General features: G+C 47.9%; 1 protein-coding gene across 1 annotated transcript; it reads right to left on the reverse strand.

Moving 5' to 3' along the window:
• Positions 1–10,731: 10,731 nt before the first annotated feature.
• LOC136996342 (olfactory receptor 6B1-like) lies at positions 10,732–11,587 on the reverse strand. The gene is given in 2 exon segments (XM_067317271.1): positions 10,732–11,502; positions 11,504–11,587. Coding segments are annotated over 2 exon segments (855 nt in total).
• Positions 11,588–11,793: the final 206 nt, after the last annotated feature.

An 11,793-nucleotide genomic window follows, 5' to 3' on the forward strand; every position in this document is an offset into this window, starting at 1 on the left:
GTGTCTCAGTGCCTGATAGGCCAGTGCTGGTGCTGTGGGTGCAGTTTGTGGTTGTGATGTCACTTGTGGCTCAGTGCCTGATAGGGCAGTTCTGGTCCATATTACTGCAGTTTGTGGTTGTGATGTCACTTGTGGCTGAGTGCCTGATAGGCCAGTGCTGGTGCTGTGGGTGGAGTTTGTGTTTGTGATGTCACTTGTGGCTGAGTGCCTGATAGGCCAGTGCTGGTGCTGTGGGTGGGGTTTGTGGTTGTGATGTCCCTTGTGGCAGAGTGCCTGATAGGCCAGTGCTGGTGCTGTGGGTGGGGTTTGTGGTTGTGATGTCACTTGTGTCTCAGTGCCTGATAGGCCAGCGCTGGTGCTGTGGGTGGGGTTTGTGGTTGTGATGTCCCTTGTGGCTGAGTGCCTGATAGGCCAGTGCTGGTCCTGTCAGTGCAGTTTGTGGTTTTGAGGTCAGTTGTGCCTCAGTGCCTGATAGGCCAGTGCTGGTCACATGGGTCGAGTTTGTGGTTGTGAGGTCACTTGTGGCTCAGTGCCTGATAGGCCAGTGCTGGTGCTGTGGGTGCAGTTTATGGTTGTGATGTCACTTGTGGCTGAGTGCGTGATAAGCCAGTGCTGGTCCTGTGGGTGGGGTTTGTGGTTGTGATGTCCCTTGTGGCAGAGTGCCTGATAGGCCAGTGCTGGTGCTGTGGGTGGAGTTTGTGGTTGTGATGTCACTTGTGGCTGAGTGCCTGATAGGCCAGTGCTGGTGCTGTGGGTGCAGTTTGTGTTTGTGATGTCACTTGTGGCTCAATGCCTGATAGGCCAGTGCTGGTGCTGTGGGTGCAGTTTGTGGTTGTGATGTCACTTGTGGCTGAGTGCCTGATAGGCCAGTGCTGGTAATGTGGGTGCAGTTTGTGTTTGTGATGTCACTTGTGGCTCAGTGCCTGATAGGCCAGTGCTGGTGGTGCGGCTGCAGTTTGTGTTTGTGAGGTCACTTGTGGCTGAGTGCCTGATAGGCCAATGCTGGTGCTGTGGGTGCAGTTTGTGGTTGTGAGGTCACTTGTGGCTCAGTGCCTGATAGGCCAGTGCTGGTCTCATGGCTGTAGTTTGTGGTTGTGATGTCCCTTGTGGCTGAGTGCCTGATAGGCCAGTGCTGGTGCTGTGGGTGGAGTTTGTGTTTGTGATGTCACTTGTGGCTGAGTGCCTGATAGGCCAGTGCTGGTGCTGTGGGTGCATTTTGTGGTTGTGAGGTCACTTGTGGCTCAGTGCCTGATAGGCCAGTGCTGGTGCTGTGGGTGCAGTTTGTGTTTGTGATGTCACTTGTGGCTCAATGCCTGATAGGCCAGTGCTGGTGCTGTGGGTGCAGTTTGTGGTTGTGATGTCACTTGTGGCTGAGTGCCTGATAGGCCAGTGCTGGTAATGTGGGTGCAGTTTGTGTTTGTGATGTCACTTGTGGCTCAGTGCCTGATAGGCCAGTGCTGGTGGTGCGGCTGCAGTTTGTGTTTGTGAGGTCACTTGTGGCTGAGTGCCTGATAGGCCAATGCTGGTGCTGTGGGTGCAGTTTGTGGTTGTGAGGTCACTTGTGGCTGAGTGCCTGGTAGGCTAGTGTTGGTCCTTTGGGGGGAGTTTGTGGTTGTGATGTCACTTGTGTCTCACTGCCTGATAGGCCAGTGCTGGTGCTGTGGGTGGGGTTTGTGGTTGTGATGTCACTTGTGGCTCAGTGCCTGATAGGCCAGTGCTGGTGCTGTGGGTGCAGTTTGTGTTTGTGATGTCACTTGTGGCTGAGTGCCTGATAGGCCAGTGCTGGTGCTGTGGCTGCAGTTTGTGATTGTGAGGTCACTTGTGGGTCAGTGCCTGATAGGCCAGCGCTGGTGATTTGTGTGCAGTTTGTGTTTGTGATGTCACTTGTGTCTGAGTGCCTGATAGGCCCGTTCTGGTCACATGTGTGCATTTTTTGTTTGTGATGTCACTTGTGGCTCAATGCCTGATAGGCTAGTGTTGGTGATGTGGGTGCAGTTTTTGTTTGTGATGTCACTTGTGTCTCACTGCCTGATAGGCCAGTGCTGGTGCTGTGGCTGCAGTTTGTGATTGTGATGTCCCTTGTGTCTCAGTGCCTGATAGGCCAGTGCTGGTGCTGTGGGTGCAGTTTGTGGCTGTGAGGTCACTTGTGGCTGAGTGCCTGATAGGCCAGTGCTGGTGCTGTGGGTGCAGTTTGTGTTTGTGATGTCGCTTGTGGCTGAGTGCCTGATAGGCCAGTGCTGGTGATGTGGGTACAGTTTGTGGTTGTGAGGTGACTTCTGGCTCAGTGCCTGATAGGCCAGTGCTGGTCCTGTGGGTGGGGTTTGTGTTTGTGATGTCACTTGTGGCTGTGTGCCTGATAGGCCAGTGCTGGTGCTGTGGGTGCAGTTTGTGGTTGTGATGTCACTTGTGGCTCAGTGCCTGATAGGCCAGTGCTGGTCCTGTGGGTGCAGTTTGTGGTTGTGATGTCACTTGTGGCTCAGTGCCTGATAGGGCAGTGCTGGTCTCATGGCTGTAGTTTGTGGTTGTGATGTCACTTGTGGCTCAGTGCCTGATAGGCTAGTGTTGGTCCTTTGGGGGGAGTTTGTGGTTGTGATGTCACTTGTGGCTCAGTGCCTGATAGGCCAGTGCTGGTGCTGTGGGTGGGGTTTGTGTTTGTGATGTCACTTGTGGCTCAGTGCCTGATAGGCCAGTGCTGGTGCTGTGGGTGCAGTTTGTGGTTGTGGTGTCACTTGTGGCTCAGTGCCTGATAGGCCAGTGCTGGTTCTGTGGGTGCAGTTTGTGTTTGTGATGTCACTTGTGGCTCAGTGCCTGATAGGCCAGTGCTTGTCCTGTGGGTGCAGTTTGTGGTTGTGATGTCCCTTGTGGCTCAGTGCCTGATAGGCCAGTGCTGGTCACATGTCTGTAGTTTGTGGTTGTGATGTCACTTGTCGCTGAGTGCCTGATAGGCCAGTGCTGGTGCTGTGGGTGCAGTTTTTGTTTGTGATGTCCCTTGTGGCTGAGTGCCTGATAGGCCAGTGCTGGTGCTGTGGGTGCAGTTTGTGTTTGTGATGTCACTTGTGGCTGAGTGCCTGATAGGCCAGTGCTGGTGCTGTGGGTGCATTTTGTGGTTGTGAGGTCACTTGTGTCTCAGTATCTGATAGGCCAGTGCTGGTGCTGTGGCTGGAGTTTGTGTTTGTGATGTCCCTTGTGGCTGAGTGCCTGATAGGCCAGTGCTGGTGCTGTGGGTGCAGTTTGTGGTTGTGATGTCACTTGTGGCTCAGTTCCTGAAGGCCAGTGCTGGTTCTGTGGGTGCAGTTTGTGTTTGTGATGTCGCTTGTGGCTCAGTGCCTGATAGGCCAGTGCTGGTGCTGTGGGTGCAGTTTGTGGTTGTGAGGTCACTTGTTTCTCAGTTCCTGATAGGCCAGTGCTGGTGCTGTGGGTGCAGTTTGTGGCTGTGAGGTCACTTGTGGCTGAGTGCCTGATAGGCCAGTGCTGGTGCTGTGGGTGCAGTTTGTGGTTGTGAGGTCACTTGTGTCTCAGTGCCTGATAGGCCAGTGCTGGTGATTTGGGTGCAGTTTGTGGTTGTGATGTCCCTTGTGGCTCAGTGCCTGATAGGCCAGTGCTGGTGCTGTGGGTGGGGTTTGTGGTTGTGATGTCCCTTGTGGCAGAGTGCCTGATAGGCCAGTGCTGGTGCTGTGGGTGGAGTTTGTGTTTGTGATGTCACTTGTGGCTGAGTGCCTGATAGGCTCGTGCTGGTCACCTGTGTGCTGTTTGTTTTTCTGATGTGACTTGTTGCTCAGTGCCTGATAGGCCAGTGTTAGACACGTGTCTGTAGTTTGTGGTTGTGAGGTCACTTGTGGCTCAGTGCCTGATAGGCCAGTGCTGGTGCTGTGGGTGCAGTTTGTGTTTGTGATGTCCCTTGTGGCTGAGTGCCTGATTGGCCAGTGCTGGTGCTGTGGGTGCAGTTTGTGTTTGTGATGTCCCTTGTGGCTGAGTGCCTGATTGGCCAGTGCTGGTGCTGTGGGTGCGATTTTTGGTTGTGATGTCACTTGTGGCTCAGTGCCTCATAGGCCCGTGCTGGTCACATGGCTGCAGTTTGTGGTTGTGATGTTACTTGTGGCTCAGTGCCTGACAGGCCAGTGCTGGTTCTGTGGGTGCAGTTTGTGGTTCTGATGTCACTTGTGGCTCAGTGCCTGATAGGCCAGTTCTGGGCACATTGTTGCTTGATTTACCTGTCAGTTACTTCTTCCTCAGCACCACATAGTCTCACAGTATGTTCATGTCTCCTCTTTGTCTATTTGAGGTCTTTGTGCCCCTGTACCTTATAGGCTAGCAGGAAGCACATGGTTTCCATGCGGATGTGAGTTCACTTTTGTCTCCGCATCTGATTGGCCCATAGCAGGCAGAAGGTTTTACAGCTTCGTTGGAAATCCCGTTTTCTCAGTACCTGCCTGAGAGCACAAGAAGGATCTTATTGCCAGCAATAATACTTAAAAACTTAGAAATACGACTCCTGCTGCTCATTACCAGTACCCAAGAGCAAACAAAACAGAACAGATTATTTTATCTGTTTGGCACCCCAGACAGAATACAGCGAGGTTCCCATCTGGTGAGCACTGGCACTGGTCTTGCATGCCTATGTTTATCTGCCGCAAGCTCCCGGAGATCTACTTCAATGGGCACAGCAAATGCCCTGGGTGTGGGAGGACCCAGAGAAGGCAGCTCGACCTTTTTCTGCAATAGTAAAGGGACATCCCATTTGTTAGGGGGATGTTCAAGTATTGTTACAACAGATATTTTAGCCAGGGGATAGAGAACGGATATTGGGAAAAGGATAGGCAATTGGCAGACTGAGATAGAAACCGACAACCTTGACGAGTAGATCCGAATTGGGATTATAATAATACAAATGATTGGGCAGCATGTGAAATGGCATGCCAAAATCTGGTTTTAGCTATAAGAACTGCCGGGCAAATGGGTGTTATCTCAGAAAAGGTACTAGCGTTAGCAAAAGTCTGAGGAACACTCAATTTTTGAAACAGTCTGCTTGCGGCAAACTATGCTCTTATGCTATGGAGGGATGTCTGTGGAAAATGTTAATGAAAAGCTGGCAGTGAGCGTATTGGTCCAGCAAGCAGCACCAGCTATCCATGAGTATTTCAGAAAACATGCTCCCGGGTGGCGGGGAGAGAATTTACAGACGATACTATCGTTATCAACTTTCATATACGATGGAAGATCAGCAAAAGAAAGGAAGGAGAAGGAAAGGCGAAAGCGGGAGGAAGTGAGTATGTTGGCAGCAGTGCTGGGAGGAATTCCAAAGATGAAAGGAAAGGGAATAAATGTGAGTGGATGAGGTCAAAGAGGAAGAGGGACCAGAAGAGCAGGAATGGGTGTAAAACAGCACCCGCCTTTCCTGGGAGGCTGAACAGGGATTTGAGCCTGTGATTGCTGATTTGATTAAGAATGGAATTATAGTACAATGTACTTCCCCTTGTAATACCCCTGTATTGCCTGTGAAGAAACCAAAACTGGACCCAAATGGGGAACTGGTATACCGCTTTGTACAAGATTTGCAAGCAATTAATAAAATAGTGGATCTACCACACCCTGTGGTCCCTGATGTGATCCAAGTCCTTACGGAAATTCCCTCAGATGCAAACTGTTTTACTGTTGTGGATCTAACGGCAGCTTTCTTTACTATACCAGTCCATGAAGAGTCACAGTTCCTCTTTGCCTTTACTTGGAAAGCACAGCAGTGTGCATGGACCAGACTGCCACAAGGATTCATGGATTCTTCCACACTGTTTTCGAGAATATTGAAAAGAGATTTACAAATGATTATGCTGTCAAAAACCATCCCTAAACTGATACAATATATAGATGACTTGTTGATTGCGAGTACTGATTGTGATGTTTGTTAGCCAGATAGTAAAACATTGTTGTGTGCCCCAGCAGAAAAGGTACATAAAGTCTCCCTTGCCAAAAGGCAGTTGTGCCAGCAACAAGTTAATTATTTGGGAATGATAATTCGGTCAGGAGAGAGATTGATCTCATTGGAGTGAATAGAAGCAAGCCAGGAAATACTAGTCCTTCAGATGAAAAGGCAGGTTAGGGCCTTTTTAGGTGCAATAGGATTTAATAGGTATTGGATACCCGGATTTAGTGAAAAAGCAAAGGTATTAACACAGTTAACTAAGGATAGTGAACCAGATTTAATGGTGTGGACTCCAGAGGTGGAAAAAGCATTTAAGAGTTAAAGCAGGAAGTTATGGAAGCTCCCGCTCTAGCTTTGCCAGACTCTGGTAAGCCCTTTGTGTTATATCTGAATGAACGAAAGGGAATCACAAGCAGTGTGCTAGCTCACAAAACTGCCCGGCGCTGGCATGCGATAGCTTATCAGTATGAGCTAGTTTTGCTCACTGAACCAAATGTAACGTTAGAACAGTGTGATACGCTAAACCCAGCTACTCTGTTACCAGAAATACTGCAAGCTAAGGAAAAATTATTTCACAGTTGCTTGGAAACAATAGATTTGAGGCTGACTGTTCTGCCTACTGTGGAAGAAGAGCCCCTGCACAATCCGGATTTAATATTGTTCTGTGATGGATCATCATACTATGAAAAGGGTCGAAGGGTTGCTGGGTATGCAGTAACTACGCAATGTATATATAGTGCTGGAAGCGGGATCCCTTCCAGGACATTTTGGGGCTCAGGTGGTGGAATTGATAGCCTTAACCCGAGCATGTATTATAGCCATGAGTAAGACTGCTAATATCTATATGGACTCCAAATACGCTTTGGGAGTGATATTTGCAACGGGAATAATTTGGAGAGAAAAAGGGGTTTTGACCGTGGCAGGACATCAAGTAGCCCTCCAAGATCAGATTGTAGAGTTATTAAGGGCTTTGGAAAAATCTCTGCAGTTAGCAATCCTGTATCAGAGGGCTCACCAACGAGACACTTGGATATAACTAAGGGAAATAACCTTGCTGATGCCACAGCAAAAGCAGCTGCCCTACAACCACTGCCTACCAAACTCGGGCCACGAGAAGAAATGGTAATGACTGAAACTATAGAAGAACTGGAGGAAGAACACCAAGCAACACCTAAGGAAGAGGTAGAAGGATGGAAGCGTTTGGGAGCAGAGCAAAAAAAGGGGATATGTTTTTTGTAGGGAAAACCGTTGCTCCCTAAGATCATGTTGATAACACTAGTAAGAGAACTCCATGGACAGATGCACGGGGGGATGTTGTATTTAGACAACGACATTTCCCACTCATGGGCAGCACCAGGTTTGACTCAAACAATTTTACAAATAACGAAAAAGTGTTTAGTATGCATGGAATACAACACTAAATCAAAGCTAGAAGCTAAAATAAAAGGAGGGCGTCGTTAGGCTTGGATGCCGTTTCAAAAATTACAAACAGACTTTGCAGACATGACCCTGAAAGAAGGACAGAAACATCTGTTAGTCATAGTTGAACAATTATCCCGTTGGGTGGAAGCATTCCCATTCAGAAAGGCTACAGCCCAAGCGGTAGTAAAAGCCTTACTGAAAGATATCATACCACACTTTGGGGTACCGGAGGAAATAGATTCTGATAAAGGAGCTCATTTTACTGCTGAAATACTAAAAGCAATATATGAAACACTGGAAATTCAGAGAAGACTACGTACACCTTATCATCCTCAATCCTCAGGGCAGGTAGAAAGGATGAATCGTATACTAAAAATGAAGTTAGCCAAAATTTGCAGGGAGACTCAGTGGAAGGGGACAGAAGCATTGCCATTAGCGTTACGGGAATTAAGGCGATGCCTGGGCCCAAGCCATGGGTTGACCCCTTTGAAATTTTGTTTGGCAGACCAGGTAGGATGCCAGGAACTTTTGTGCCAGCACATACCTGCCTTTTGGCAGGAGATGAAGCTGTTACCCAATACGTTATGTGTCTGCAGAATAGTTTCAAGAATAAGAGATATACAGCTGTAATTACCCAACCTCTGCCTTTAGGAGATTACCTCCATCCATACTGACTGGGAGATTATGGTATTGTAAAAACTCGTAAAGCCAAAACCATTTACAACCAAACTGGGAGGGCCCTGTACAGGTGTTATTGTGCCCTTATTCTGCTCTTAAGGTTGCAGGTAAAGAAACCTGGATTCATCACTCCCAAGTAAAGGCGGCCCCCAGCACTGCGACCTCCTCAGAGGCCATTCCAGTTTCTTGAGCATCTGCTGCAGAAGAGAGAATACCTGTGCAACAGCAGGAAAACCTCTTCAAGGAAAACTGTATAGATTTGTCACACTCTGTGATTATTTTGTGCTATGTGTTTAAATGTGATTTCTGGGTCATTTCTGTCTTTTATAGCTATTACAAGTTTAACCCTAGGCTGGGAAAATAATCACACTGAACAATTTATGACTAAGGTCTCACAAGTAGGGAATGTGTCAGAATGTTGGTACTGCCTATAGCAGCCTCAATCCCTGGACACCAATTTTGGTTGTCTAGCAAAGCCTGTTTCTGCTTTGGGCTGCTATCAGTCCAGTTTGACATATTTACACCCTAGGGTGCCAGATTTTTGGCAGCAACCCTTTAAGGCACATTCCTATGATAAAGCTCCATAGCATGTCAACATGCCTTAAAAAATCTACAAATAGGAAGTGAGCTCTCTCTCTCAATTAGCCATCCAAAATCGATGGGCTTTAGTTTACCTGTTGGCCACATTTGTTTTTATGCAAACAAATCAAAACAAACTGAATATGATGTAAATGTCATTCAACGACATGTTCGTACCTTCCATCGAATAGCCAAAGAGCAGTCCCTGTCCAATAGCCTAGCAGCAGAGTGGTCGTGGTTGTGGTCATGGCTACCAGATCTGGGAGGGTGGACCAGATGTGTTTTAATAATTTTAATGTTAATTCTGGCAGTAGGAACTGTGCTTTTCTGTTGTATCTCATGCATGGGTCAAATACGCCTCTCATGTGTAAGGGGATAAAAGTATAGACCAGCATAACATTGGAAGCAGGCATGCATGAAATAAAAGGAGGGAATGTTAAGAAAATTTCCACTGTACTCTAGTTTTGCAGAGAAAGAACATGCAAGGTCACAGCGCCCTGCAAGCAGAACATCTTCTCTGACCTTGCCTTAGCCCTGTTTTTCGTACAAAGTTGAAGAACTGCAAAGAAGCCAGTTTAACCCAGCCAGCAGCACAAAAAGTTCTTCAAAGGTAACACCAAAGGAGGTGTAAATTAGCAAATGAATAATTATAAGATGGATCAAATAAGGCTGGAATGGAACTACTTCTTACTGTATCATGGCAAGGGGATTGGTAGAACTGAGAATCGTGGCTAGATCTGGTTAGTTATGTAAACTAAAGTGTTGAATATGTAACAACTTACTACTGCTTAAAAGTGGTAACAGAAAGCTGCTTGGGTCCCTTCTTCTGCTCTAAGAGGCACCTTATTGCTAGCAGTAAAACTTTAAAATTTAGAAATCTGACTCCTGCTGCTCATTACCGCTGCCCGTGAACGCACAAAAGAAAAAAGATGATTTTAACACGAGTGACCTCACAACCACAAACTGCTGCCACAGCACCAGCACTGGCCTATCAGGCACTGAGCCATAAGTGACCTCGCAACCACAAACTGCAGCCATATGCCTGGTGTTATGGACAGTTAGGCTCGCTGGCCACCATAACAGGGTCTGACCCTAGGTTCCCACTGAGGCAGAAGTTCAAAGTCAGAATGGAGCAAAACAAGTTTTAATGATGCACGTACAGTAATTACAGCTTGAGCTGGGTGCCTCTGAAGAGAAACCCCGAACAAATTCCTGGGCAATTATACCCTTACAATCTAAATTCCCACCCTCATGAGATAGTTCGGACCAATATTAATATTTAGACATGGGGTCTTCCCCTTTTTCATTGGGTTCCTTCATTGTCTCTAGGCAGGCTGCTTCTTATCCTATTTTCAAGGTTGCAGCTTCTGCTCTCGGTTTTAACTTCTTTATCTTCCCGCCTTGAACCAGCTCTGGGGCCCTCTTTCCCATAACTAGGTAATATCTAGGAGAAAGTTCACAGCTTGCGGCCTAAGACTTCAGCAAATTCAGCTACTAATGCTAAGCAAGTTATGCTAAGCGATCAACTCTAGACAGCTTCAGTCCAATATTCTTTAACAACTATTTCCCCTCGCTATCTGCCAGGAACCCACAAAAGTCTGGGAGACTCAAGGCCGTCACAAATGACAGGAGACACCAACATGTGTTTGGGCAGTATATGCATTTCCGTTGGACAGTAGTGTAACGAGGGCTACGGGCTGAGGCACCAACCTCTACCCTGGAAGTGGTCACAGCAGAAGGGAATGGCTCCCATCCAAGGAACCTGCAGTCAGGAAAGTACTGCCACTCCCCATCTCCCTCCCTGTCCGCTCACATTTCACCCCAGATGAATTCCCTCTCAACACAGGAGGAAGAAAAAAAAAAAGAAAAAAAGACAACATTGTAAAATTTCCCATGCACAGCAACACCACTTTATTGTCTGTCAAGGAAGCAACAAGAATGGGACATTATTTCCCTTCCCTTCTAAACCATGCAATTTAATTGATTTAATATCCTCTCTTCCCTTCTGCTTTCCACCAATATTCTCATTGCTGTGTTCTTCTCAGGGGATACCTAATGTGCAGCCTACTATTTCCCATATTGACTTTACTACTTTGCAGAACCAGCAGTGTGTTGTACAGAGGAGTGCAAAACTGCTATGAGCTCTGGGTACAAGCCAGAGCATTCCTGACCACTTTTCTGAGGGCCTCCCTGACCTCCCTGTTCCACAAGCTGTAGATGAGAGGGTTGAGCAGGGGCGTGAGGACGGTGTAGAAAAAGGAGAAGACTTTGTTGAGCTGCCTCAGAGGGGCTGTTCTGGCTATCAGGTAGACAACGGTGAGGGTGCCATAGAAAACCGTGACAACGGTGAGGTGAGAGGAGCAGGTGGAGAAGGCCTTCTGCCTGCCCACACTAGATGGGATCTTCAGGACAGCAGCTATGATGCACACATAGGATGCCAGTGTGAATAGGAAGGGGGAGACTACATCCAAGAGAGACAGTGTGAAACCTAGTAGTTTGACAACACTGGTGTCACTGCAGGCAAGCTCCAGCAAAGGGATAAAATCACAGAAGAAGTGGTCCATTGCCTTGGGGCCACAGAACCTTAAGCGGGATAAGAAAAAAGTGGCTATTGTAGTGAGAAGGAATCCCAGTAGCCACGATGCTGCTGCCAGCCGTAGAGAGACCTTCCAGGTCATGAGACTTGCATAGAGCAGGGGCTGGCATATGGCCAAGTACCGATTGCAGGCCATGGCCGTGAGCAGGAAACACTCAGTAGCTGCAAAAGAACCAAAGAAATAGAGCTGAGCCATATAGTCATGAGCAGAGATGGTCCTGTCCCCAGCCAGGAAGCTGGCCAGCAGCCGGGGCAGGATGGTGGAGCTGTAGCAAGTCTCCAAGGAGGACAGATTGCCCAGGAAGAAGTAAGTACATGGGAGCGTGCAGATGCTGGTCTGCCACCACGAGCACAACAATGAGGATGTTCCCAGACACGATGACCAAGTAGATCATAAGCAAGAGGAGGAAGAGTGGTGTCTGGAGTGAGGGGACACTCTCCCAACAGGAGAAACTCTACTGGTGATGTGCGGTTGTCCCATTCCCCTTTCTCCATGAATCACCGCAGGTCCCTCATTCCTCTTTTGCCAGCAAGGCAACCTACAAGAAAGAGGATTCATTTCTTTCTTTTGTTCTTGTATAAAAGAATTGTGGAGGAAGTT

This window comes from Apteryx mantelli, unplaced genomic scaffold (assembly GCF_036417845.1).
Source record: "Apteryx mantelli isolate bAptMan1 unplaced genomic scaffold, bAptMan1.hap1 HAP1_SCAFFOLD_34, whole genome shotgun sequence".
Taxonomy (NCBI): domain Eukaryota; kingdom Metazoa; phylum Chordata; class Aves; order Apterygiformes; family Apterygidae; genus Apteryx; species Apteryx mantelli.